Source organism: Triturus cristatus, chromosome 8 (assembly GCF_964204655.1).
Source record: "Triturus cristatus chromosome 8, aTriCri1.1, whole genome shotgun sequence".
In the NCBI taxonomy this organism is placed as follows: Eukaryota; Metazoa; Chordata; class Amphibia; order Caudata; family Salamandridae; genus Triturus; species Triturus cristatus.
Genome location: NC_140591.1, coordinates 402,095,049 through 402,122,280, shown reverse-complemented (window position 1 = coordinate 402,122,280; position 27,232 = coordinate 402,095,049). Strand labels below are relative to the sequence as shown.

The 27,232-nt window shown below is 43.5% G+C and overlaps 1 protein-coding gene across 1 annotated transcript in view; it reads left to right on the top strand.

Annotated features, from left to right (window-relative positions):
* Positions 1 to 27,232, top strand: part of VPS36 (vacuolar protein sorting 36 homolog) — a 195,061-nt gene that overhangs the window by 81,755 nt on the left and 86,074 nt on the right. Inside the window, exons 4-6 of the mRNA XM_085621780.1 lie at positions 9,660 to 9,774; positions 22,533 to 22,622; positions 25,177 to 25,263. Of these exons, the coding sequence (XP_085477906.1) occupies positions 9,660 to 9,774; positions 22,533 to 22,622; positions 25,177 to 25,263 (292 nt within the window). The remainder of the gene's footprint in view (positions 1 to 9,659; positions 9,775 to 22,532; positions 22,623 to 25,176; positions 25,264 to 27,232) is intronic.

Sequence of the window (27,232 nt, the reverse complement as noted above, 5' to 3'; positions counted from 1 at the left end):
AAATCTGCAGCTGGGTGAAAGCCCAATTGTAGTAACACACCTGACAACAGTGGTTTGTAAAGAGAGGGCCCATGACGCAACACATGGCCTTCTGTTCACAAGGCACATGCTGAACAGTGTCTCTGGTGCGGAGTCCACTCACGTCAGGGTTGTACATCTTGTTGAAGTCTGCCGAGCGCTACCATTGGCAAGGTGATTTTACCAGCACTACTCACTAGAGGGGAGCGACCCTGTAAAATTACTAGGGAGAATTGAGCCAGATCCCAGCCAAGGGCCTGGCTTGGCTCTACTCCAAGAATTCATGCAGGTGCCAATCCCTGAATATATTTGAATGTGCTAAGAAGTTGAAGACCTAGTTTTTTTAGTAGTCCCACTAACTAGGCCCTAGGTTTGGCTAGACTTGCACCTGCTCACTGCCAGGATACCCTCCAGGGTAATAGTGCGCTCTACAAACCTGCATAGCATAACCTAATATAATGGCCTGGCTAATCTCGTTTTGGTTGGAAGGCCCAAGACACCCCTGGGCTGGAGCCTGGCTTGAGCCTTCAGTAGCTCACCCATTTCTACTACTCACCAACCAAACCAGTGGTCTTTAGACTATTCTGGAAGTGGTGTGTCAACCTTTCATGGCTATTATTTGTGCAAAAGAGGTAATTGCAGCATCAGGGAACTGTTCAAAAGATCACACAATGGCAGCATCAGACCTTTGTTCTGGATGACCCAGAGTGATTCGTTTTACAACCAAAAGCAGATTAAAAAAATTAAAAAAAGAGTCCGATCCACTTTCAAAACAACTAGCATCCAAGTTAGGTCCTGAAAAAAATAAGGTAACCCGAATGCTGTTTTAGAATGTGGCAAATTCCTACTAAACGCCACCATATAACTCAGAGGTTTTGCAGGTTCATCCGGTCCTGTTTTTTTCTAAGAATTCTTGGACTTGTACTTCTGATTTTGTATTGAGGCGAGTACGATTATAAGTCCCAAAATTTTAAGAAAAAACCTCAAACTACTCTAACTAGTCACACATTGACATAGGAAACGTGGCAGTTCTGATTCATTACCTATCAAACACAGGAGTCTGCCAAGCAGAGCGTTTTGGGAACTCAAGTATGTCTCTGCCATGTAAAAAGAGAGTGGGAGCACATTGCCTCACACCCAAGCACTCAGTTCGCCCCAATGCATCGTGGTAAATGCAGTGCATGATAACACTTACTTCAGTGACAATCTTACATTTTTCTCCATTGTTGTTGCAGCCAGTGCTGTGTATCACTAGAAACGTGTTTCAGGATAGTAACCCTTCTTCAATAGAGAGCAACACATTCTTTTGGAGGTTCTGGAAATGCTGCCAACCTCTTTTTGTATGTCTCTGCCATTTGTTCGAGAAACACAAAGGTATCAAAGTCTGGCACCAGGTTCTGTGATGTACCATGAAAGCCTTTTTATCTCTACACATGCATTAATAACACAGCTCCACCACATATGAGTGCTGAAAAGGTGACACTGCCTTACCTTATGCTGTCAATAACACGGGGAAGCAGGTCTAATCTAAATTCTGGGATTGATAGTTGTATTTCTCATAATAAAGACGATCAATCCAAGAATCCAAATAAAACGTGTGGCGGCAATGAGCTACTCAAGCATCAATCTGGGAAACGTGAGAACTCGATGAGAACATGGAAAGGCTTTATGTGTGCTTCAAGGGGCCCAAAATGTATGCAGAGATGACAAACTGAAGTGCCTGTGACTGCCCAGACATTTCTCGACTCCTTCGCTGTAACTTGAGCAAGATCACATATTGTGGCAAGAGTTGCAGTTTTTTTAATACGTAGCGCAAACTCAGTACAAAGGCTTTGGAGCACTTTACATGAGCACTGGTTACATGACTGAGTTGTAACTGAGTGCTGTGTATTTTATTGAAAAGCATATTTCTTACGTGATTTACTTGAGTGAACTGAGGCCTCTGTCAGGCTCGGGAGTTCATTCTCTGTGGTAGGCAACTGGGCTTTGAGGTCTATTCTCTGTGGATCAGGCTGTTTGGCTGGCAGTAGGAGGATGCATCCCTGGCAGCAGGGTCGGTCCTGGGCACCATGCTTATAGCAAAAATATAAAAGGCAGTAGAGTACACTTGCTTTCTCCTTTGTTTGCTTTGTTCCCTCTATGTTGGCAGAGTACGCCCAGACGTGGGTCACTTGCTCACTTTGCCACTGGATTCAAGCTAGCCTGGCTGATGAGGGGTATTACCCCGAAACCGGTCCCAGGATGCTTCTTTCCGGTCAAGGAAAGACCTGGCTTGGCAGTTCGGGCTGGACTGTTCCCATGAGGAACAGGGTCAAGGCTGATTTGCATATGGTGGGGTCTGTACTGGGGTGGCGAAGTGAGCTAAAGAACGATGATGGATTCAACCCAGATCTGTGACTGGGGGTGAGTGTCTGAAAAGTTTCAGTGCTCCGTCCATCATCTCCTTGTGTTTGACTTGCTTACTCCTCATGCCGAACGTGAAAACGGTGTACTTTGCTGATTTGTTTCCTTTGTGTGGGCTCAGTCTTGTCATCTACACAGCATAGAGGAAACTTAAAAGAGAGCGGAGGAAACTCTTTGTCCGTGTCTCATATAGGTCTTCACTCCTCCCCCTGCCCCAGCCCACCTATTACAATTATGGTTTATGCCCAGCAAGGAAGGAAGGAGGCAGGTGTTGGTGATACACCCACTCCATTATTGTCCCCATGCACCTGCCCTGCCTCAGCCATTTACACGAATGGCCCTGTTAAAATCCCGCCCTGTGCCATGCAAATAACACCCAAAATGAGAGCTTGTTCCTGGAAATGCAACCCCGACGCCCACCACTATGTCGTCATAGGCCTGAGTTATGCCTCCAGGTCGAGAAAGAACTCACCCGGCAAAACATGTGCACTGCTCAGGAGGTCTCCGCCAGACCCCTCCTCCTCTCCCACACCTGCCTTCCCCCTCCCCCTAAGAAAACCACACAGATTCACACCGCTTCGTAATCGAGTAGCAACTGCAAATTTTTCCAAGCTGCTTGCTTTTCTTTTTCATTTTCTCTTCTTTCCCCCGGGGTGGAAGGACACCACCCCACCCGCCCTTTGACACCAGTCGCCCTGATTTTCACTCCGAAATACAACAATCGGTATTTAAAAGGTGACCAGTTAACCTTTGGAAAGAGACTTTTGTTTAAGCAAGAAGCACCTCTGTGTTGACATGCGCAGGCTGTGCAGAAGATGACTGATGGATGGATATGATATGATAAAAACATTTAATATAGAGCACGAATCACTCCGAAAGCAGTATCATGCTTGGCAAATCTCTATTTACTTAGAAAACGTTGCAGCTGCAGAATCCTATAATTCCAGTGGCACTGCCTATAAACCACTGTGTCCTTTTGTTTCAGTCGAAATTAGGTCTCTATTCCTTTTAGGAGTCAAAGCTAGGTTTTTTTGCTTTCATTGGACTATTGTGGCTTTACAACAATGAAATAACAGATCGACCTTCATTGCAGTTAACACGGCTCGTTAAACAAGAGGATATTGAAAAGTATTTTGTTAGATATCTATCTTTTTATCTATTCATCTAGCCATCTGTCTATCCGTCTATCTGTGTGTCTCTCTATCCATCTTTCCAGACATATTTTTAGGTCTCGCCTAGCGTGGCAGTGCATGCGCTGCTCGCTCGGCAAGATTTATTGTTAAGGAAGACTTTCAGAAGAGGGCTTGAAGCCCCGCCCCTCATTTCCATTGGCTGGCGTCACCGTTTATGCTAAACGGTGGCCTGCCATTGGAAATGAGGGTTTTGAGTTCACGCCCTTTCGCCTCCGAGCCGGACATGTGGCCTGCTTTGCTGCTATTGCAAAGCACTTTCTTATCTTTATGGGGCCATGTGTGTCTAATTAAAAACACATGGCCCCATAAAGACAAGAGATCCCCATGCTCCGGCTGCAGCGCGGTCCTCTTTTCAGTCTCATCATTTCAGAACGGAAGCATTTTCAATGGTATATACAAGGAAGCCGTAGTTGTTGCTGATTTATCTTATACAAACAACAACCATTGGCAAAGCCAATAGCCCTGGTTTGTTGTAGGTGTAATCTTACTTGCTTTATCAGTATTATATATCTGTATGCAATGACAGAAGCAGCAAAATACAAGTTGTTGTACACGACCACCAGAAAGGCTCCGTTTAATGGCGCTGTGCGTCTTAATCTCCATGTCTGTCCAGCTGCAGGGTTGACTGTGGCATTACAACCAGAACTGCAGAATTTGGAATTTGAGAACCATGATCGAATCTCGGCGTGCTCAAAATCCTGTGATTCTGGGCACATCACTTCTCCCCGTGCCTCAAAACATGAATGTGATCTTGTGTAATACAACCGGTGCTCATGCACAGTGATACAATATCTTTGTGTGGAGTTTGCGCTATATAAACCTGCAATAAACGCTACTCCATCATGGTTTTACACTTGTTTTCATCTTGTTACTTAGAGGAGTCGAGCGAAATGCTGCGCATGGGCGGCTTGCTGTGCCACCTCGTTTCAATCTCCTAGTACTTGGGCCGGCTCCTCAGGCGTCTCTCCCGGCCCCAGCTGCACAAAAAAACCTCTTGTGTGCCTGCGCAATTAGCCGCTCTTTCTCACACTTTTCAGGTTACTGCTGCTGCACTTTGACTCCAGGGAGCACTTCAGCTGCATGCTGCAGATCCTCGCTGCCCCCCCTGCTACCCCACTGCCGGGGTCTTTAATGGTGCACTCGTGTGTGCCCCCGACCGAGGCTAACAGAGGGCACCTTAGCCCCAGCACTGCAGCAGTTCATATTCCTCTAAAGCGTTTGCCTCGAGGTTAACTGCAAACCTGAAGCACTGTTCAAAATTTCACCACGCAGCACAATGTTTATTTGCAGTCTGCACCCATTATTGTGTGTCACTGTGCTTGTGCAAATTAACAAAGCAGTGCTTTCATTTAGCTACATAAATAAAAACATTCCGATTTTGAAACGCAACGGTCACTTTATTTTCAGGCGCCATTTACGGGTGCTTTTTGTTGTACGTGTTTTGTGTTGAACACACTATTTATTTATAGCCTGTAAGATTTATTGCTCAATGTTTCTCATTTTTGTGCTGGAATTAGGGGAAAATGACTTAATTGGTGTTAGTTCAACCCCAATGCGCAGCGGCAGGGCTGTTTCAGAGGTCTCCCTTCTGTTGCTCTTCCCCCCACATCTGTGCTTTTATGGCTCTCTCGCCAGTGTGCCTCTCTGCTCCGTGCACTTCCCCCACATGACGGACCTGGCATGCTGTCCTGCTCCTCAGTACTTTCTGCTCTGCCACACTTTTCACACACAACAGCTATTTATTTTCTCACATGAGCGCCTACCGAGCTGGGCCTCTTTGCTTCGCTAGGTGGCTCTTTCCCATAAATGAACACCCTGCTGAGATATATGGCTGCGTCTGCTACTCCACCCTCCTAGAGTGAGTCGTTAGACTTCACATGTAATGTCACCAGGGCAGTGTCATAAACCCAACACACTAGCAGATCAAGACTTTGTATTTAGATTACTGTGCACTTTGTATGTCTGAGTTCTAATCCTATTTCAAGAAACCTGTTTAGAGTTTGCATTTTTAAACATTTGAAATGCTGCTGAAGCTTTATTCATTAAATCTGCATGCGCCACCTAAATTATGTTTAAAAAGTTATTTCTTTTCCAAGACATGCGCAAGAGATGGTTTAAAGTGCTGCATCCAAATTGTAATATCACCTGAAACCCTTCATTTAAGTACTTTTTCTGGCAGCATCTCCAGGATCTGTGTTTATTTCTTTTTTGGAAATGTTGTGGCGGTTTCTGTCTGGTAACTTTGCATCCAACAACTTACTAAGGCTAAAACAGGCCCTGCAAACACATATAATTTTGACAGTCCTCCTGCAGCTGTTTTTACCGTTATTCATAAAGGATAATAAAGTACATTCAATATAGCCTTTGTACATACGTACACATTAATCATTGCCACCTAATTACACTACTAAATACCAGATAAATACATCCCACATAAAACCACTATGCCACATAGCAACCATCCATACAGATACACTCCACACCATGCCACATAATTCCCATCAGCATGATTTCACTCAAAATACCACACAGTTCCACGCCACGCAATACAGCTCCACACATTTCCATTCTGCACCACATAATTCAACAACAAACCACATAATGCAAATCAACACACTTACACAACAAATTCATCCAATCCACACCTCAAAATTCAACATCGTCACACAATTCATCAGCTCACCACATAATTAAATTCCACTACATACCACGCCACAAGACAACATACCAATACACATATTTACACTCCATTACACTCAATCCCATTCTACATAATTCCAGCTAATTTAATACCACATAATTACTATCCACATAATTCCACTACACAAATGCACACACACTATTCCACCCCACACAATTCCACAACTAACAAGTTCAATCCAATCCATATAATTAAGCTCCACACTACATACATCCACTCCATAAACAAAAGACATTGTCATTTACAACACCATTAACTCCAACTTTCACTAATGGGAGACCAATTGCATTGCAAATGCTTGTGTTATTGTACTTTGTGGCAGATCTGCTCCGCTGTATCTCTTGAGGCTCTACAAACAAATTTGGTGATGAAGAGTAAATTGTATTTTTCTTAACAACTTTTTAATTAAAAAGTTAATCTCTTTAATTTCCTATAATTCCCATAGTTGAAAAAACAAGCATTTGCAATGCAATAGGTCTCTCTCGCATTTCGTGAGTTTGAGCTATTCACAAGTGGGCTCCTGGATGCTGTTGGCATAGGACTGGTTGATCATAAGAACTTGCAGGAGACACATGTGAACTCTCGTTCAACGTTGTGTGGCAGCAGCGCGGTGAGCGGCAGCCAGGCCTGAAAGCACAGAGAAGTGCAGCACGGTAGCGGGGCTTGGGACAGAACCAGGGTCCCTGGTGCTGGACACGGTGCAGTTGCAGATAGGCGCAGCTGTGCCTGCTGCATGCATCCTTTCATCATCCGTTTTGCAGCTGCCATTAAGTAGTTCGTGGGAAAGAGGAGGAGTGCAGGGTGTCGTGGGCGGGAAACGGAAAACAGTTATGTCAATGGACGATCGGAAATCCTGTGACGTCCCTTTCTATGCAGATGGTTGATAGGAAATTAAGTTCTCTTTGTAGGTTTCTTCTACTGCCTAGATATAAGCCCTCATTTATTCCCCATGCTTGCAGTGCAATACAGCAGGTTAAACATTCACACTACACATATAGCCAGCGCACCTTTGTGCATGACGGCGTTTACATGCATGAGCACATTGAAGCTTGGTACAATCAGACTGCAGCATTAGTTCTGTATTAAAGAGATAAAAGTTGGAGAGATTGCGGCTCTTCTCGAGAGTACATATGGAAAGATTAACTGTTTTCAAAGCCTGCGTTCTATACGTTTTATCTTGAGTAACACAGATGCAGGCCATGGAACTGCTAAGCTTGGTGTTTCATTATCGCAAAATACCCAAGATAAGGATTGACTTTGCAATTAACACAAAGGTGTGTTATTACCATGAGTGCTTGGCGCTGTACCTTTGTGCGTTCCATCAGTGCTTGGCGCTGCACTGTAATGGCTTTCTTGTAAGAAAAAAAACATATCTGGGGTAAAAATCTTTCACAACAGGGCACATAATTTCACAGATTATCTTCCCCTTCTTACTACCATACTCCCGTTGATGCACTGTAGTCACCAGCAAGCCACTTTCGTCCTCATGAGAAGGAATGACGGCAGCCGTTTCACCAAGTTTCTGAGGAATACGGCTGGGTTTGGCAGGTACCATGCATACAGTCGGAATATCTTGCAAAAAAAAAAAAAAAGCATTACAAATGCAATAGGTCTCGCCTTTGATTAAGTTAAAGCCATTTGCTTTGCTATACAATACCATTAGCAAAGCAAATGGCTTTAACTTAATCAAAGGCGAGACCTATTGCATTTTCAATGCTTGGTATTTAAGGTTGTAATTCATATGTGCAAACATTTTGCAACACCTGGGTGGACTTTTGGTGGGAGAATTTAATTTCCCCATGAATTGCATTACAGTGGAGGATGTATTAGGCGGTAGAAAGCTAAAATAACATCACATTTATCTTATTAACTCAGAGTAGGGCATGTGTAGAGAGCCATCGGTCCCTACATCGTATAATACTCATGTAATACGCAAACCTGCAGCCGGGCGCAGTTGAGGGAATAAACAAATGGGAGCACACCTCCCAGGTCCATGTCCAAGTGTTTTCTTTAGAATGTGGGACTTTTACTGGTTTTATAAGTGCCAGAAGTCAAGAACAAGCATTTGCAATGCAATAGGTCTCGCAATTACGAGAGTTTGATCTATTGGCATTGTAAATGACAATGCCTTTTATTTATGTGTTGTTTTTAAAACAGATACATAAAAGGCATTGCCATTTGCAATGTCAATAGCTTAAACTCTCGCAAATGTGAGACCTCTTGCATTGAAAAGGCTTGTTTTAAGCTGCTACCATGTTCTACCTCCATAGGCTTCTCCTCACTCTTACCCTTCCATGAATCTTGAAGCTCAGTGATTGCTGTCCTGCCTCCTGCCTCCCCCTCCTAACTCTTTCTGCCTCCCCTTCCAAACCTCAGGTAGAGGAAGAGCAGTGCAGGCGCCATGCTAGGCAGGGGCTCATCTTCACTGACCTTTTACAGGTGTGGGAGATGGTACCAACACAGCACCTACCATGGCCGGTCTCCCTTGGGCCATGTAGACCAAGGGGAGGTGGGAGCAGGTATGGGAGACAATGATCCATCACCCGCTAGTCCATAGGCCCCCATATGTCTCAGTTCTGTCAATGTCCAGGCAAGTGGCGAAAAAGCAAGGGTGCTGCTGTTTCCTGGTTGATGTCCCAGTGGTGGATACAAAGCTATTTACTTCATTTCACTGATGTCACAGCAATAAATAACAAGGATTAAAATTCCTATTCAGGCTAAAGGATTCCTTGGAAGACCATATACACAAGAGCTGCTTCATACTTTTTCTTTTCTCATGGTGAAGGCACTGTCATTTGATATACTTTATATGCCGGGTCTGGTGGCCTAGTAGACTCATGCGTCCACTCTAGTGGCCTGTGTGTGTCCTCATGGTCACGTGTTCAAATCCCAGCGGCTTCACTCAGCCTTTCATCCTTCTGAGGTCGATTAAATGAGTACCATTTAGTTAGGTAACAATAAACATGTATTATTCAGCGCCAAGATGCCCACGGGTGAACGTGCGCTTTACAAATACACGTTATGTTATAATCACATGCTGTTTGTAGAGCCTTTAACATTGTACTTTCCAAGTGTGAATCCGAAATGGATGAAATGCTAATATGCCCCATCCGTTTCTTGTCCCACCCTACTTTTATTAACGTAAGTTGACTATACCTTGTTTCTGTCATAGTTTCATTGTAACAAGACCTCTTGTTGCATTTTTATTTAAACAGCAAATTATCATTTTCTGATTTTTGAGAGATATTAAGTTATAATATGAAAGTTAAAATAATGTTCTTGAAATGTAATTTATTTTATCTTTCCCCTTTGCAAATATTTATTGTTATCTTCTTTCTGTACAGCGCAAAAATAGTGGTTCATCTTCACCCCTCTTCTCCCAACAAAGATCCGGGACCTTACCAGACCAGCAAGTACTCGTTCATCAAGCTTTCTTTCAAAGAACATGGCCAGATTGAAGTAAGTGTGGTATTATGGTAAGGGTATAGCTTCAGCAAGTTTCATTTTAACCTTCAGCAGACAAACAGTCAACCCAAGTAGCCTACAGTTTAAACCATGCACAAGACATTTACGTTTTAAACAAGTTATATAATCCTCTGTAGCGTTTTGGTTGGATAACGTATGAATCCATTCGGTTTTTTTACTATTCAAATGCTATATGTGCCTACACACATAATAAGTGTGTCATGTAAGCATATATTTTGGGTGAATCATTTAATAAGTATTTAAAGGGAGAGCATAAAGAAAGGAATATTCAATTTATTTAATAGATTTCCACAGCGCTACTGTGCCTAAGACGCATATTGACGTGCTTTACAGAGTGAAGAACCTTTTGACATTGAGTGATTAAAAAATGCATTAACAAAACAGGCATAATTAATTGCCATTTGGTACTTCCTGTAAGAAGGAAGGATGGTAAGGGATGACATGTTTGTCAGAAGTGTGTTCCATAATATTTTTGCTGTACTGATCCATGATTGATTCCAATCTTGTGAGGTTTTTGATCTTTTGTCATATGGAGACAGTTCTTGCTTACTAATTTTCAAATCTGATTAACCCCTTCAGTGCCCCGCCCTTTCCCCGCCCTGTGCCGGGCGTTGCATTAGCGGGCGGGGTTCATGACGAGATAGTCTCGTCATGGGCACAGCGCAACCGCGCTCCATGACGAGACCATCTCGTCATGGGCACTGAAGGAGTTAACAAAACTCCAGTAAGCAGAATCACTCCCTTTTGCACCAACTAACAGAGTGGGTAATTACAGGGCCCAACGACTTCTGTTAAATGAGAAAACACATGAAGTATGCAGTCCACAACAGAAAGTGGGGGTCACTTAAGCGTAAGTGACACTCTCAATAAATGGGCTAAGTAGTCCAGTGAAGGAGTATGGAGTGAGTCTTGGAACAGTACAAAAAAATGATTTAAGCAACAAAGTGTACATTTCCAGCGATTGGCTGTATATGCAACACATTTAATAATAATAATGCATATAAATATAGAATATAGTTACAGTATAAACAGTTCGGATCAAATGGAAAATACACAAACACAACACAACAAAATATAGAGTACAATGCTGAGTATAAGGTAATGTTATAATCTGCCATTTAGCCCGCTATAAGACTGACAGTATCATTTTGTTGTTGCTTGTTTTGTTGTTTTGACTTACATTTTCCCTCCTATTGAGCCTGCATATCTCTCCAGACCCTCCTTTTCTCCTGTGGGTCATACCCAGTTGCTTCTGCATATCCATACTTTCATCTCCCCGTAGGAGACAGCCCTACTGTAGGAGCATGCATACCTCCTCCAAACACTATAAAATCTACACAGATCTTAAACATAAGGGTGTCCAGATAGCCTTACTCCAAGAGGGCCCCATCCCTCAGGCCGAAGGGGCCAAACTCCAGAAGTGATGTAGAGGCCAGGTCTTTACCACCAAGTTCTCCACTTATGCTTAGGGTACATTGATTTGGGTGAAAAGGCAGGTGTTCCCCTTACTGTGGTAATCCAAGATGTAGATCTGGAAGGGATAATCCAAGATGTAGATCTGGAAGGTAGATTTGCACTCCTGGAAACCACACTGGATGGCTCTTCCCTACCTCTAGGCAGTATTTATGTCCCAAACTCAAAACAACCACAGTTTTTTCAGCGTCTATCCTCCTACTTGGCCACTTATGCCCACTTACCTTATTTACTAGGAGGGGACTTCCATTGTGTGTTAGACCCCACGTTGGACTGCTCCCACCCACCCCTTCCTAATACTCCAATGATCATTAACGCTCATAGCTTAGCAACATGGCTCCAACAGTGGTCCATGGCAAATGATTGGTGCCATCATAAGCAGGAAGATTAAGCTTTACTCCTACCATTCCCCAGTACACAACGTATATGCACACTTAGGATGGTTTGCTCTTCTGGCTGTGTCTCCCAGTTTCCTCACTGGACTACCTTGATCAGAAGTTATCAGATCACAGCCTCCTGTTCCTGGACATGAACTAGGGGAGATCCCACTCTGATCTTTCGCCCTTCAAGACCCTATGCAACTGTGATCGTATTGTGGAGTATTTTTAACAAAATGAAGGCATCACCTCCTCACCCTCTGTCGAGTGCGAAGCCTTTAAGTTGGTGGTCAAGGGCCTCTGTATGCATGCTGTCTCGGGGAGGATGGAAAATGCTGCTCCGAGCATTGGATACTTCTGAACAAGAGTAGATAGAGCACAAATGGCATGCCGTTGAGGACCCTACCCTTCGGTCCTCGCTATTTCACCTCTAGGAAAATGAGGCTCTATTTATGGAACACTCGCACAGAGTGGACTGCATGTCTACCACTACCGCACACACTTGGAGGATGATAAGTCAGGCCACCTCCTAGCATGGCTGATAAACAGAGAGAGTAGGCAACCCCAGATAGTTTCCATCTGCAGCTCGTCCAGAGCTTTACTCCACACACAAAAAGACATACATAACGCTTTTACCACTTATCTCTCAGCCCTACACAGCCTCCCAGTGGAGGCCCCTTGCACAGCTTTGCAAGCTTCCTGAGCTGCCACACCTCTCTTCAGACTCTCTTAGGAGGACCAGGAGGTGGTGGATGCTCCCATTACAGTACAAGATGTACAGGCAGCCATACTGTGCCTGAAAGCGGAGAAGACCCGGGAACAAACAGCCTCCCAGATGAATTCTACAAGACATACGTAGTCGTGCTGGCCCCCAAGCTGATGAAGCTCTATGAGACCATGCTTCGTGAGGCAGCCCTATTCTCACTAATAAACCCCGGAAAGGACCCCACAGATCATGCCTCATATCGCCATATACCCATATTAAATATGGATTACAAAATCCTCACTAAGAGCTTTACCAACCATGTCCATCAAGTGCTCCCAAGCCTGGTCCACCCGACCAGAATGGGTTTGTCCCTGGCAGGAACACATCCCTCAATATCCGTCGGCTCAACAGAGTCATGGGGCAGCCCAGGGGAGGTGGCCCAGGACTTTTGCCCTTGTATTACATTTTCAGAAAGCCTTCGATATGCTCAGGTGGGAGTACTTATTTGCTGTATAAACGCGATTTGGCTTTGGGTCCGCCTTGTTCAGTGGATCTGCTTATTCTACACAAATCCGACTATCAATGTGTGATATGGGTGACAGCTATCAGACTACAACTAGGTTGGCATAGGCAACAGAGAGGGATGTCCCTTGTCTCCTGCTCTCTATGCACTGGCAATGGAGCCCCTGGTGGCCTGAGCCAGGCTGAGTGCTAAGGACTAGGGCATATCCCTTCCAGACTGCACACACACAATCCCGCTCTACGCAGACGACATACTCTTCTATCTTCAAGATGTCTCCTCTGATCATTCCCACATCGACCAGCTTTTAGACAAATTTGATGACCTTTCTGGCTTGTAGGTTAGTTGGCCCAAGTCCTGTATATTCTCCTATCTCTGGTGATGAGATCGATCAACATTAATCTGGGAAAAGGCCTGGTCCACTGGGAGCCCCCCTCCTTCAGATACTGGGGATTTGTATCTTCCATTCTGTCCCTGACCTGCTCAAAAGCAACCTGATGGCGGTGGTGTTGTCACTCTGCTCACAAGTGAATGTTCTGGCGCTCTTGCCGCTTGTCGGTGAAGGGCACAACAGCTGTCCGTGAGATGGTGATTCTCCCTGTCTTCCTGACTATTATTCTAACCTGCCTATCATTCATCCTCGCACATTCTTTCATGGGGTGCGCCCTCCTGGGGGCCTTAAATAGCACAACTTGCACAGACGAAATGGCCCTTGCACAACTTAACCCCCGACTAGGGAAACCTCCAGGCCCCTAAATTTGAGTACTATTGTATTGCCTCACAATTGCAAAGGCTGTCATACTCGTTAGTGTGTCGTATTCTAGAGGACACAAGCAGAATAAATCCCCACTTTCCCAGGCATCACTCGTGACGCGAGTAGTCCCTGGGACTTGGCTCAAACCAGACTTTCCAGGCTTACTTTTATTTTTTTTATAAAGTTTTATAGAGTGCGAACCAGATCCCGAGGGATATCAGAGCGCTTTACAGAAGGATGAGAGGGAGAGTAATACTCCAGTAACAATATCAAATAAGAATGCCAAACAGTTGTAGTCACAACAATCATAGACAAATGATACACAGCGAGAAGAGAGGGAGAATAAAACTCCTGTACGATATCGGATAAGAATACCAAACAGTTATAGTCACAATAATCACAAACAAATGGTACACAGCGAGTAAGGTGATTAACTTTGTGGGATGGTTACCTGCCTTGGCAGGACAATACAGCTTATCCGCTCCATGCTCCCTTTTGCACCTTCTATGCCTTTGCTGGGCCTGCCGGGGTTGCATTATTGGCCAGGAGCTGAACCTTTGAACCCAAGCTGCCTATGGGACTTATTCTGTCCTTCCTGGCCCTTGTAGATCAATTTGGACTCCACCAAGGCCAATTTCTCTCTTACGCCCCATTGACAGGCACGCTCCGCATCCTTTGGACGGACCAGGTCACACAGCCAACCAACCTCCAACTTCTCTAGGCCTAGTATACTTTAGGGGGCGGCCATATGCTGATCAGTTGGCTTGCAGGGCCTTCACAACGCAAACCCAGATCTCCCTGCAACCGTTGAGGGATGCATGGGAGACACCCTATGTTAGAGCTCTACATGAGAATGAGTGAGCCAAGGCTCAGACTTACCCAAAGAGGGTTTCCATAAATGGCCGCCTAAAGTTAATACAGTTCTTTATTTTACATAGAGCCCCAAAGAATCACCAGAATTTTTCTGGCAGCCCCAGACCCCTGTGCCAGGTTTAACGTCCCAGCTGTCGGACTGCGCCATATGCTATGGGACTGCCCTCAGATCCTCCCGTTTTGGTATTCGGTACTGGGACATTTTGAGGAAATCACAGTCATATCGGAAACTAACTCCTGGGAGGTATGCGCTGTAGGTATTCTTAAACATTCTTGAAAACGCAAGACGACAACCTGTTTTTTGGACCGTGGGCCGGGGTGTGGCCAGATGAACCATAACCAGGAGATGGAAGCTCCCTTCACCCCCATCACTGGAAGCCTGGCTTCACACCCTCATTAAATGAGGGAAGGCTGAGGTGACAGCCCTTTACCAAGAGGAAGCGAAGGTCCTGCGCCGCTGACCTAAAGCCCACGACTGGGACAGCTTGTTATCCCAGTTGACTGACCCACTGAACTCCATGACTCCTCATTCACTGCTATTAGCCCAGACCCCCCCTCTTCTGTATGCACCGCGGCTTTGCCCTGATAGGAGGGTGCACTGGACAACGATAATCCTGTTTGGACCGTGACCCCGGGGTGGCCATTTTTCCCTCCCTAGTCCCTGCCAGGGGACAGACGACTCTCATATCAACCATATCAAGGCATTAGGGACCCGCTCTTACAGCTACCCTGTTGATTTCCACCCTACGGCTTGTTCCCCGTTTCTACCCTGATTGGTAGTCACACCACATTAGGCCCCCAAAGACTTTGCCCACCCATTTTACTCTGGCTTTTGCAGCATTCATACCATCACACATGCAGATCCCTAACGTCTCTTTGCACCGCCCCTCCTAAGTGGACCATCTCATCACATCCTCACTTGATGCCTCAACGTGTTATTATTTACAAGGGCCATTTGCATTCCGCACTCAATGGGATCTTATGATTTATTGTTGGAATAACGGTTGGCCTGTATTGCCTCTCTCTTCTACGTGTTCTTTTCTTTTCATGGTCGACATGCCATCATGTCATTCCTGCAACAATGGCAGCAGTCTCTGGTGCAAATTTGTTGGAACCACCAATCTATCGCATCTCCTTACAATGCCATCTACTACGAAAATCTCGTCCCAAACATGCTTGAACTTATTCAAACTCTCCACATACTTAGGCATCTTTGTACCTGGTAACAACTTAATTAATTTCCATTTCATTAGTGCTACTGTGCACACCTATTTTTTCATCCTTGATTCAATGTACTCAAAGCTGGAAATTGTTTAGCGTGCAGCCCGGGTTGCGTGCTCTACCCTGGTATCACACTTTAGTTGAACATCATCCAAGTAGGAGCGTAGTATCGTTCCTTTCACGGACTCACAGCGATTCTTTCACATAAGTTGTTTTCAAATTCAAAAATAATTAATCCGTGTACTCCAGGACATTAAAATAACGTCATTTATTTTCAGTGGCAAATCATATGTAAGACGTTATGTGTTCAACCGCTTCTCATGCCACACATATGCTAATCTAAGCCTTTTTCTGGGCACGCCAGAAAACATAAAACATCCTCAGATGTGAATCGTATTGTACCCAATGCATTTCGGGCTATTGGTAGCCCTTCTACAGGGGTTCACTATGAGTAAAAGAACATTATCATTAAATTATTACTTCATACCGCTAAAACATAATGTATACAGATTTAACATTAGGCAAATAGAATCCATGCCATGTATTACAACTGGCCCTCAAGAAGCGTTTTCCCTCTAAATACATAGCTATATATTACCACAGAATTGCCTGAAGGCCCCATTGTCCAAATTCATCACCCTACTGCCTTTAACCTTCCCTGTTATCACTTAAACCCACATCAGTATCCACCCTCATTGAATTTAATTTTATGATAATGTTCTTTTACTCATAGTGAACCCCTGAAGAAGGGCTACCAATAGCCCGAAATGCATTGGGTACAATACGATTCACGTCTGAGGAAGTTTTATGTTTTCTGGCGTGCCCAGAAAAAGGGTTGGATTAGCATATCTGTGGCATGAGAAGCGGTTGAACACATAACGTCTTACGTGTGATTTACCATCGAAAATAAATAAAGTTATTTTAATGTCCTGGAGTACACGGATTAATTATTTTTGAATTTGAAAAAAACTGTTATGTGAAAGAATCACTGTGTGTCCGTGAAAGGAACGATACTACGCTACTACTTGGATGATGAACAACTTATTCAAACCCTGCAGCTCCTCATCTTTCAAAATCGCATTTCTCCATTCCTCTTCACTAATGACCTCAGGGATTCTAAACTTAATTGTAACCAGCTAGAAAGAAAATGGAGAGCCAGCCACAACACTACTGACAGAACTACCTACAAGACTGCACTCAGATGCTATTACCAGGAAGTTGGAGACACCAAGACAAAAGCACTGGTTTACCACATCGCAGGAAGCTCCAAGAGCTGCAAGGAGATCTTCTCGATTATCAAGGATTTCACTTTGCCCTGTCGGCAAAATTGCTGATTCTTACAGCTCTGCGACAACCTATCCAGCTTCTTCCTCGGCAAAATTGCAAACATCTACAGCAACTTCGCACATCAACTCAACCCCAGAGAACGTATTACTAACCTACCCACCACCGACCAGGATTGCCACCTGACCAAATGGGCAACGCTCTCCAGAAACGACACAGTGGCAATCATGCGGACCACTCACTCAGGGGCCCCAACGGACCCATGCCCCAACACATCTACAAACTTGTAACATCACCAATCTGCACCACCCTGACCCACATCATCAACACCTCCATCACGTTCGCCCCTTTCCTTGATGAGTAAAAACATACAGAAATCAGTGCCTTCCTCAAGAACCCCACAGCCGACCCGAATCAACTGAGCAACTTCCGACCCATCTCCCTGCTCCCCTCTCCAGTCAAAGTGATTGAGAAGGCCATTAACAAGCAACCCACAACCCACCTCGAACTTCACCATCTTCTAGATAACACACAGTCAGGATTTAGAAAGGACCACAGCACTGAAACGGCACTCATCGCAGCCACCAACAACATTAGAAACATCCTGGACAGAGGAGAAACGGCTGCCCTCATGCTACTCGATCTTTCAACGGCCTTTGACACTGTCTCCCATAACACCCTCATCATTGGCCTCCACAAGATTGGCATACAAGTATCTGTTCTCAAATGGATATGTTACTTCCTCATGAGTAGAACCAAATGGGTCAGGCTGCCACCCTTCACATTAGAGACCAAGAAACTGATATGCCTTGTCCCACATGGATCGCCCCTCAGCTCCACTCTTTTCAACATTTACATGACACCCTCCCCAACATCATCTGATCACAAGACATCACCATCATCTCCTACGCCAATGATACCCAACTCATCCTCTCCTTGACGGACAAGACAAACACCAGTAGCAGCAACTTAACCATCTGCAAGACCTCCCCATGGGATTCAACTTGGTGGCTGGCAAACCTTGAACCAACACCTACACCGACTAATCAAGCAAGGAATATATGGATCATCCTAGATGACAAGCTGAACATGATGGCTCAAGTAAATAATAACAAAAAATAATAATAATATTCCCCTTGTATAGCGCCTGGTTACATCGACCGATGTGTCCGTGTGCTGGAAAACCATCCTCTGGAAGGGAGCCAAGACAAGGAGCTAAGCAGAAAAAAGTTGTGCACAGGACTCAAAGCTGGAAAAGTCAGGTTTTCAATTTTTCTGGAAAATGTTTTCCAAGGGCTCTGCTCGAATAGAGATCGGTAGTGAGTTCCATTTTTTGGCTGCCAAGTATCCGAACGATCACCCATTCTGGCTCTTTGGACTTTAGGAAACTTGACCAGATGGGCTCCAGTTGATCTAAGATGGCGAGCCGTATGATGCGGAATGAGAAGATGATGGAGATAGCTGGGGTCTTTACCCTTCAAGCTCCGATGATAATAGCATGGGGCTTTCCAAATTGCAGCCAATGTAAAGTGTCTAGGACTTTCGTTGAGGAAGCTCTTCTAGGCAGATTGAGGACTAACCGTGCAGCATTATTCTGGATGCACTGCAGTTTGTAGACTCACTTTTTTGCAGCTCCAAGGTGCACAATGTACTGTAATCCAGCAGGGATGTTACGAGGGCATGAACAAAGGTTTTTCTAGCAGATGAAAGGAGAATTTCCAAGGTTTTTCCTCAGCATTTTAAGGATTACGAAGCAATTTCCCAGTGACCTTCTTAATATGTGTCTCAAAGGAGAGTTTGGGGTCCACCAGACTCCAAGATTTTTAGTTTCCTCCTTTGGAATAGGAGTTACAAGTCATCTAGGTGGCTAGGTCACTCAAACAGGAAGAAAACTGTTTAGCTTCTTCTTCCGAGTTATGGGATAAGATATGTATCAATGATAAATGCAGTGTGCACCTTCGGCTACCTCATCCTACGCATGCTGCAAAAGATCTTCAAATGGTTGCCTCAGAACACTGGACGGGCTGTCATACAGGCTCATCACCAGCAGGCTGGACTACTGCAATGCTCTCTATCCTGGAATCTCCAAACAACTCCTACACAGACTCCAGACCATCCAGAACGCTGCTGCAAGACTCGTACTCCACCTCCTACGCCGCTCCCACATCACACCTCACCTCCGAAAGCTTCACTGGCTCCCCATTCACAAGCACAACCAATTTAAACTTTTCACACACACATACAAAGCCCTACACAACACAGGACCAGAATACGAATACATTAACAGCCCATACATTTTAACCTACACACCAGACACCTACAGACGAAAGGTCTAACTCGCACTCGCACACACTCCCCATATCTGCAAAAACTGAAGATCTCTCAATCTCCCTTATCACACCCAAGAAATGGAGTGACCTCCCTCAACACATCTGACCATTCTCTTCACTTCATGAGTTCTGGCTCTTCATATAAGCACCGTAGACCACCCACCTTGTTCAAGCACCTGGATACCCTCTTGGGTGATTAATGCGATCTCCAAATCAACATAACATAGCATAATGGCATCCTTACATGTCCCGGACACCTCGGCCATTACCCACTCATCACCCTTCAAGGAACACACTGCAAAGGGGAGCTCCCTGAAAAATAAAATATCTATATATATATATATAACTTAAATGTCCAGAGGACCAAAAAATAACAGTGGAGGTCCGTCATAAGTTTGTAGTCCAATCCACTTCGTCGTTCAATCCTTTCAGAATGCTGGAGCCAACATCTGTTTTTCACAAAAGTTTTAATTCTTCATATAGAAAATTCTCAGCCCAGGCCAACGTGTTTTGTCAATAAATTGGACTTCATCATGGCTGCGAGAAACATGCAAAAACACCCAATAAATAAAAACAAATAAAAATATTTTGTTTAAAAAAACAAACTCCAATACCACACAACATATTTTAGCCCACCTACCGCCACATATGGACTGAATTTACTAATTAACAAAATCAGAACTACCCAAGACATAAATCTTATACAAAGTCTGTAATGGAATATTAGATCACAAATTCCAGTTTCCACTTAGATCAAACCATTTTGCAGAAGATAATTCTATCAATCATTAATCAAAACTTCCACCCTCTTCGCTCATATATTTCACATAAAGTTATACTCACATTGCCCAACCCACTACTTCATTAATTTCAGCATTAGGATAGACCACTGTACTCATAATTGTAATAAGGAATGTAAAATACTGAATCATCTGGAATGGTGCATCGTCCAACATCATCCTCACTAACTTTATAATTATTTATTCAAAATAGCATGCTACCTTGTAAATATTATACATCAAAAAAGTATTAGTCCACCCATAATTAACAATGAATCGTCGCCTACTTTTATTCTCATCAAAAAATGTTCCTAATGGATAGCCAACTGCATCCATAAGAAAACAATCCTCCACATCCAGAGGAACATCATTTGTCACGCAGGGAACGACGATCTCACATCAAAGTGGCCATCTATTCCCATACATTACTTTTTGATAAATATTACTTTTTGGTAAAACAAAGCACTAGGTTACAATGGTGCATAATCCCAAACCATATCTTCCTTTAAGTTAGGAAAATAAACAAGCGACAATAGTATTGCTGTCCTCAAACCATCATTACCATCTTCGTTAACCGACTGATTCAGACGGAAGAAAACTTTGGCTTGAAACACATTTTCATGGCTCCTGCGTTTTTGGACATCTAAGAGGAACTGTATATTTGCACATGTGATAAGGTTCTCAATAGAATACTTCAATATCAGTCTTTTTGAACATTCTAAAGAATTTCTTAAGACTCTCTTAGCACTCCCTTTTTGTATATGATCTAATTTTACAACGTGCCAGCTAAACTCCGGACACAATACACACAATAATTGATGGCCGCCCCTCATGTTCTTACCTAATAGGCGCGCAACATTTCCCTATTGTGGCCTCCCTGCCGGCTTGCCGCTGCATGCATCACCCCAGCTGCCCAAGGTGCGCACAACAATCCTTCGATTCCCTTACTCTCCTCCTCACTCCAACCAATAGTTCGCCTGGTGAGGACCTCAACTATTATTGAGGCTCTTTTACCTTAAATCAAAGTCCATTGTCAACTGTCTGTTCCTTTTGCTTGCCCACCACCTTAAGGTCGTGGTGACTTACCGCCAGATAACTGTGTACAGGGATCACGTTGAGATCTCCTCACCTTAGTCTGGCCTTGCTCTTTAACTATGTTCAATATCACCAAACGTTCGTCCCATCCTCGTCTGCAATTTTTAAGAAGTGACATAATGGCAACACATATTGGGTAGATTAAGAGTTACTTTATTAAGTGGGAAAACACGAACCCTGGGAGACTGCTAGCTACACCTGCTCTCAACTCTCACCCCGCCTTCCACCCATCAACATTCCACCCCAACATTCCAAGAGCAGCCATGGCTGCAACCATTCCAGTCTACATAGAATTTAACAAGCAGGTACAAACCTCAATACAGTACTAAAACCAGGGCTAATGACTGAAATATATATATAATGTTTGCAACCATTTCTTATTTTCACCAAGATCTGATGAGTTCAAACCTCATAATGTGTGAATCCCCACAACAGCAATGCAGTATGGATACAGTATACAAAGTTTGCAAACAGCTATTGTTCATCCTGCTCTACAGACATGGATACTGCTAACTAAAGCAGAGAAAACTAATCGAAGTAATTGAAATCTCCAGCTTGTCAAGTGGTGTGGAAAAACAAGAGGAATATTAAAACAACCACAAAGAATGATGCCAGTAAAATCAGGCGAAGGATGTCAGACACATCTCAAGAGATCCTAGCATGCATGTGCCATAGAAGGCAGGAGCAAAGAAATGTACCTGATAGACATTGTTCGGTGTTAATCTTACATTTATAACATGAAACCAAGGAGATATGCAAGTCGTGAATAGAGGACTTTTCATTTTGTGAAGCAGCAGTGTGGTGCATTGTTAACAGTAATCAATCAGTCGATCTAATGTATGTATGTCTTGATAAAGTAGCAGCACTTACAGTTTAAGCAGAAACCTGCATCTCTTTTATGAAGCATTACAGTGACGAGAGATAAATTATTGCACATGCACTTTCCTGATGAGTTAAAATGTTAATGACAAATGCAACATTTTTAGGCTGTACTGACAAATGCAACATTTTTAGGCTGTACTCCTATTTTTCTCATCAATTGTGATTTCTCTAAAAGACAAAAGGTCAACATTTGACTGACTGATAGTATTTATAAAACACACACTGCCCAGCTGGATCTTTTAGTGCTAGGTTTGAAGTGCCTACAAATAAAGTAAACTTCAGCTTCTGCCTATAAGAGAGATGTGTATAGAAAAAATATATTCTTTTGAAAATCAACTAAAGTGACATGGGATTTACATATCTGTGTATAAGTTCCCTTTTTTTACATGCATGTATTCCTTTGTTTACGTACTACCAATCTCTTTGCTGCTGTTTAGTTCCACCGACGTCTTGCGGAGGAAATTACACTTAAGCGGTGGGAGCGTATGCCCGCATCTCAATCAATTCAGCTGAACAAAGATACACAGGTAGGTTTGAATTGATATATATTAGTTATGTTAAGGTTTTTGTATGTGTGATTGTTCTGATAATACTGAATGCTTTTTCAATAGTCTGAAAGTAGACTAGTTTCTAATGTACATTACATTATTTACAGCAGACAAATTGTAGCACGCCATTAAAATTCAAATAAACCATATAATCATGATAATTTGGGAAAGTTACCAAAACTCATGTGCAGGAGCCTTGTCTTGGAACCATTCAGTTTTGACACAAGCATCTAGACGTAGTTGTGCATCAAGTTGGCTAAATAGTCTTGTGATTTTCAGGTCTAGCCTGATATAAGGATACAACAAGTCTAGCAGCAGTCTTTATGCTGCAGCCTAGGTAAAACTGGAGAATGTCATTTTGGCTACCAACATACAATAACATAGGTGATAGGTGATAACTACTTTCCCTATTAATAATGCTAATGCATAAAGTTTAGAGAACCTTTACAGGATTTTTCTTCTCAGACACCTTGATATGTTTCTCGGATATCTCTGTACCGTCAAGAGTGCCGGGGTAAATTCTATGAAAATCTGTTTCTGCTCTTTCACACTGGGGAGGATTCAGAGCTTTCTAAGATTACGCTTCGGTTTTTCATTTCTATCTCCAGTGTGCGGTCCCTAAGCCTGAAACTGGTGCTGGGTTTCCAAAGGGGAATTTGTTGCTACCAATATCAGAAATGACTAGCTGGTGCCTCATCCACTGTAGGGAAGCCGACTTGTGTACTTGAGAATGTCAACACTAACTACTGCTGGCCGTCTGATCACCATTTTTCTTGAGATTTTTGCCAAGTGAGGCCTTGTAGACACAGACATGGAATGTTGTTGATGTGGAAGGAGAATGTGGAGCATTTGTTTTTGTCCTTGGTCTTTGAGTTTGATTCTGAAAACATGCTGGTCTACCTGCATTTTTGCCGCATTGTCGAGAGCATTTTCTGAGAAGAATGGCCCATCTCTGCCCCAGCAATATTTAAATAAGGTGGACAGACCATCACAATGCCTTGGTAGCCTCTCCACTTAGCGATAAATGCCACCTGAGTCATATTTCTTTCACAAACCACTAACCAATAGCTGTATTGTATTGTGTTAAGAATAATATTAATAATCCCATTTTTTTGAAAGTCAGCAATAGCAGAAAGTGTTCTTAGTTCGTTACCTCTACACAATATAAGTCCCTTATTAAAAACATCTAGAATATGAACCAGTTAAGTGCGGTTCACTGTAACTGGACCTATGGAGTTAATTATCCCTCCCTCCTCGAGTAGACCACTCAAGTCATTTAATTATATTTTTATAGTTTTAAATTTGGATCCTACAAAAACAAGAACATAAAAAATGCTGTTCAATTGCTCAAAAAGTTTATATCTGGAAAAAGTTAATTCAGGGGAGTTGCACTTGCCATTAGGACCAGCGGGTAAAAAGGTAAGCTGTATTTGCTGATGCCAAGGTTCGTAACTTGTCTGATCTTTGTTTGCAATGATAGTTAATTTGAACTGGATGAGGACTGTCACTGATGGCTAGGCAAATGGAGAGCTCTGTAACTCTCTCTTTCTTTTGTCTTTGTATTTCTTTTTTCTTCTTCCCTGCCTCCAACAGTATATGATCAATCTATGGAGAACTACAGCAAATAATTGAGGCCCTCATTTTGACTGTGGCGGTCTGCCCGACATCCAGGGCATCGGTCCGACTGGCAGATTACAGTACCGGTTGGAGTGATTATGTCGCGGGGCGAAGACCGCTGCCTCCAACAGGCTCAAGGAGCCTGTCAGGGCGGCGGGCGGATTCCTAACCCTACAATGGAGTCGGTGCCTGTGCAGGCACTGCCGTAGGAATCTGGAAGTCCCTTTTCGATTGCCTGGGACTGCCATGAAAAGGCAGCCAGAATGGGACTTTGGGGGCCCCAAGCAGGGACCCTGTCCCCAGTGGGCCACAGCTTAGTGGCCAGGGAGGCACATGTGGTGCCCCCACGAACATCTACGCACCATATGCCAGGCATCACATGGTGCCTGGTACACGGTGCATGGATGTTTGAAAAGTGCCTTTTTCTACTGTGGCTTGTGCTGCAGCCCTTTTCCGGGCCGCTGTAGAAAAAGGCATTTTTCAAGTACTTGCACGGTGGTCGTATTGTAATAGGACGGGTGGCACGGGCGACTCATTGTTGGACGATCATCTGCCCGAAGCGGTATCAGTCAGACGCTCGTCCTACCGCCATCATAATGAGGTCAAAGTTTGAGGCATTCTTTACATATAATACAGACAGCGCAACTTCAAAGTATTTAAAAATGTTTTGGAAAGAGACATAGTTTGTCTACTTCAGCCTTCTCTGCAGGTCTATTTTTATCACATTCTTTTTATACAATTTTCCTATCTGATTCTTACAGTCTAAGTTTGAGCTAGGCCTTCTACATATCTCTTGATATATTTTGAGTGTCATTTCTATTCTTGAAACACTAATATAGTACTCAGCGTATATAATTTTGTATTTAGTGGAGCTGAACAAACTCTGATATATTATTTTATTTGTGTGTGTTAACAGCCGGGAAGAACAAGGGCTGTGGGAATTGTTGGGATCGAGAGGAAGCTGGAGGAAAGAAGGAAAGAGACCGACAAAAACATTTCAGAGGTAAATAGTACACTTCTCCATACTCAAGTTCACTTACAGTATATCTTACACATACAAATATGAGCTTTCATCTGTGCAATCTATAGTGATTATGGAGATTGTATGGTACCAGAATATCATTGCTGACATATCGGCTGACAAAAATACTGTGTCCTAAATATTGTTTACAAAAATATTGCCCCATAGGAGTTAATAGAAAACCTACACCCAATGAAACAATATTTTTGTAAACCATACTTATGCCTTAATATTTTTTCCCAGACATTGTTTTTGTTAACAGTATTCTGACATACAACTGATGGAGATGGGTGGTGTTCACCTCGCTAATTTACACAGATTAATCAGTGTATAGCTGTATAAACAGATAGCTAGGGGCATACATCAATTGATAGGTAGCTCACTATATAGCTGAAACAAGTCTATTGAAACCTAATTGAAAGAGATGGCTGGAGGTAAGGGTGGCTTTGCTGATAGCCAGCAGAAGTGGATAGATAACCAGATTCAGAGATGCTATCAATATCGAGAAGGGAGTTGAAGAAAAAGTTAAAGGATTCTTGGATAGACTTTTATGTAAGAATGCAAAGAGCGCAGGTAATGCAAGAATGCCACATATATACTAACAGCACATGATTCCAGCCCTTAATGTGTACCATTTCAAACCATATAACAATCAGTTTATAAGATGTCCAAAATCGTGGTGCCTGTGCCCCAAGGATCAGGCTCTGGCTCTGGCTCTCATTAGCAAACACCAAGGTAAGATGATTGTTTTGTCTGCATGTAACTCCCTAAAGTTTGTTGAATTCAGTGCTTAATCTAAGCCTGTGGGTGCTGGTTGGGGCCACCGGCTCTCATTTTACCTCTTTACAAATTTCCCGAAAGAAAGAGAGGGAAAACACAAAGTGGGAAGATGAAGGAAGAGAAAGATGGAAAAAACAATGCAGTGGACAAAGAAACCACCCACCAGAGTGAGATAACTGTTTGTCCTTGACTGGCTTGAAAAGAGCAATCAATTTAGGAAAATTATAGCGATGGGTGTTGCCAGAAGGGTCAAACACTGGTAATTAATACAGTACAGCTATGAATGTACACCCTGAAAGACAAGTCCTCAGACCATGCAAAATATGTATATAAACTGCACCCACACGTATTTTAGTTAAGTAAGTTCATTGTTTATATATATTTCTCATAGTTAAGTACATACATGAATCAACAGGTAAAAATATTACCACACAGAATTATTAAAAGGTTGCACAAAGGAAAGGGGGAAGTGGTGCTTGTGCTAAAGAGAAAGGAGTGAAGATTAAAAGGTTTGAAGTTACACACTGTTCCTTATTTCAGAAGGACACTGGTCTATGCAAGAACCAGTATTATCAAGCCTGTCCACGACATTTATTCAGCATCTATTTACATTATTTGTGAGTGCATAAATGCAACATCCGATTGTGGGGGGAAACTGGTGGTACAGGCCATTGCTGGGGGGAATGCGTCGACGTTTCGACCCGTCTTATGCGTAGAGGGCGACTTGTAGCCTTCGCTTGCGGGTCTTCTTCAGGACAAAGGGGTCGGGGGGGGCAACCTAGGGATATAAATGGATGAATTAGTGGGTGCAAACTCCAACCAGGGAGGAGTATGGGAGAAAAGGTCTATGTACTGACCAGTAAAAGGCGTCCCAAGTAATCAGTCCAATGTAACCAGGTGCCAATGTAGGGCGAGCCTGGTAACTATTCCCATTAGTAGAAAAGGTCTGAGGAAGGAAGCGATCAAGAACTAGTTAGTCCGCACAACCCCTAGGTGAATCAGGTCAGGGTGTAGTGAGCATGTGGAGAGAAACTTACTCGCAAAATTGCAGTTTGGTGCGCTGACTTTCTATACATTGGCCAGACGACACAAAGGTCAAGGCTCGCATTCTACAGCACTGTAGTCGAATACGCTGTGCAGTACAGGGGACCCCCCTGGTGGAACACTTCAC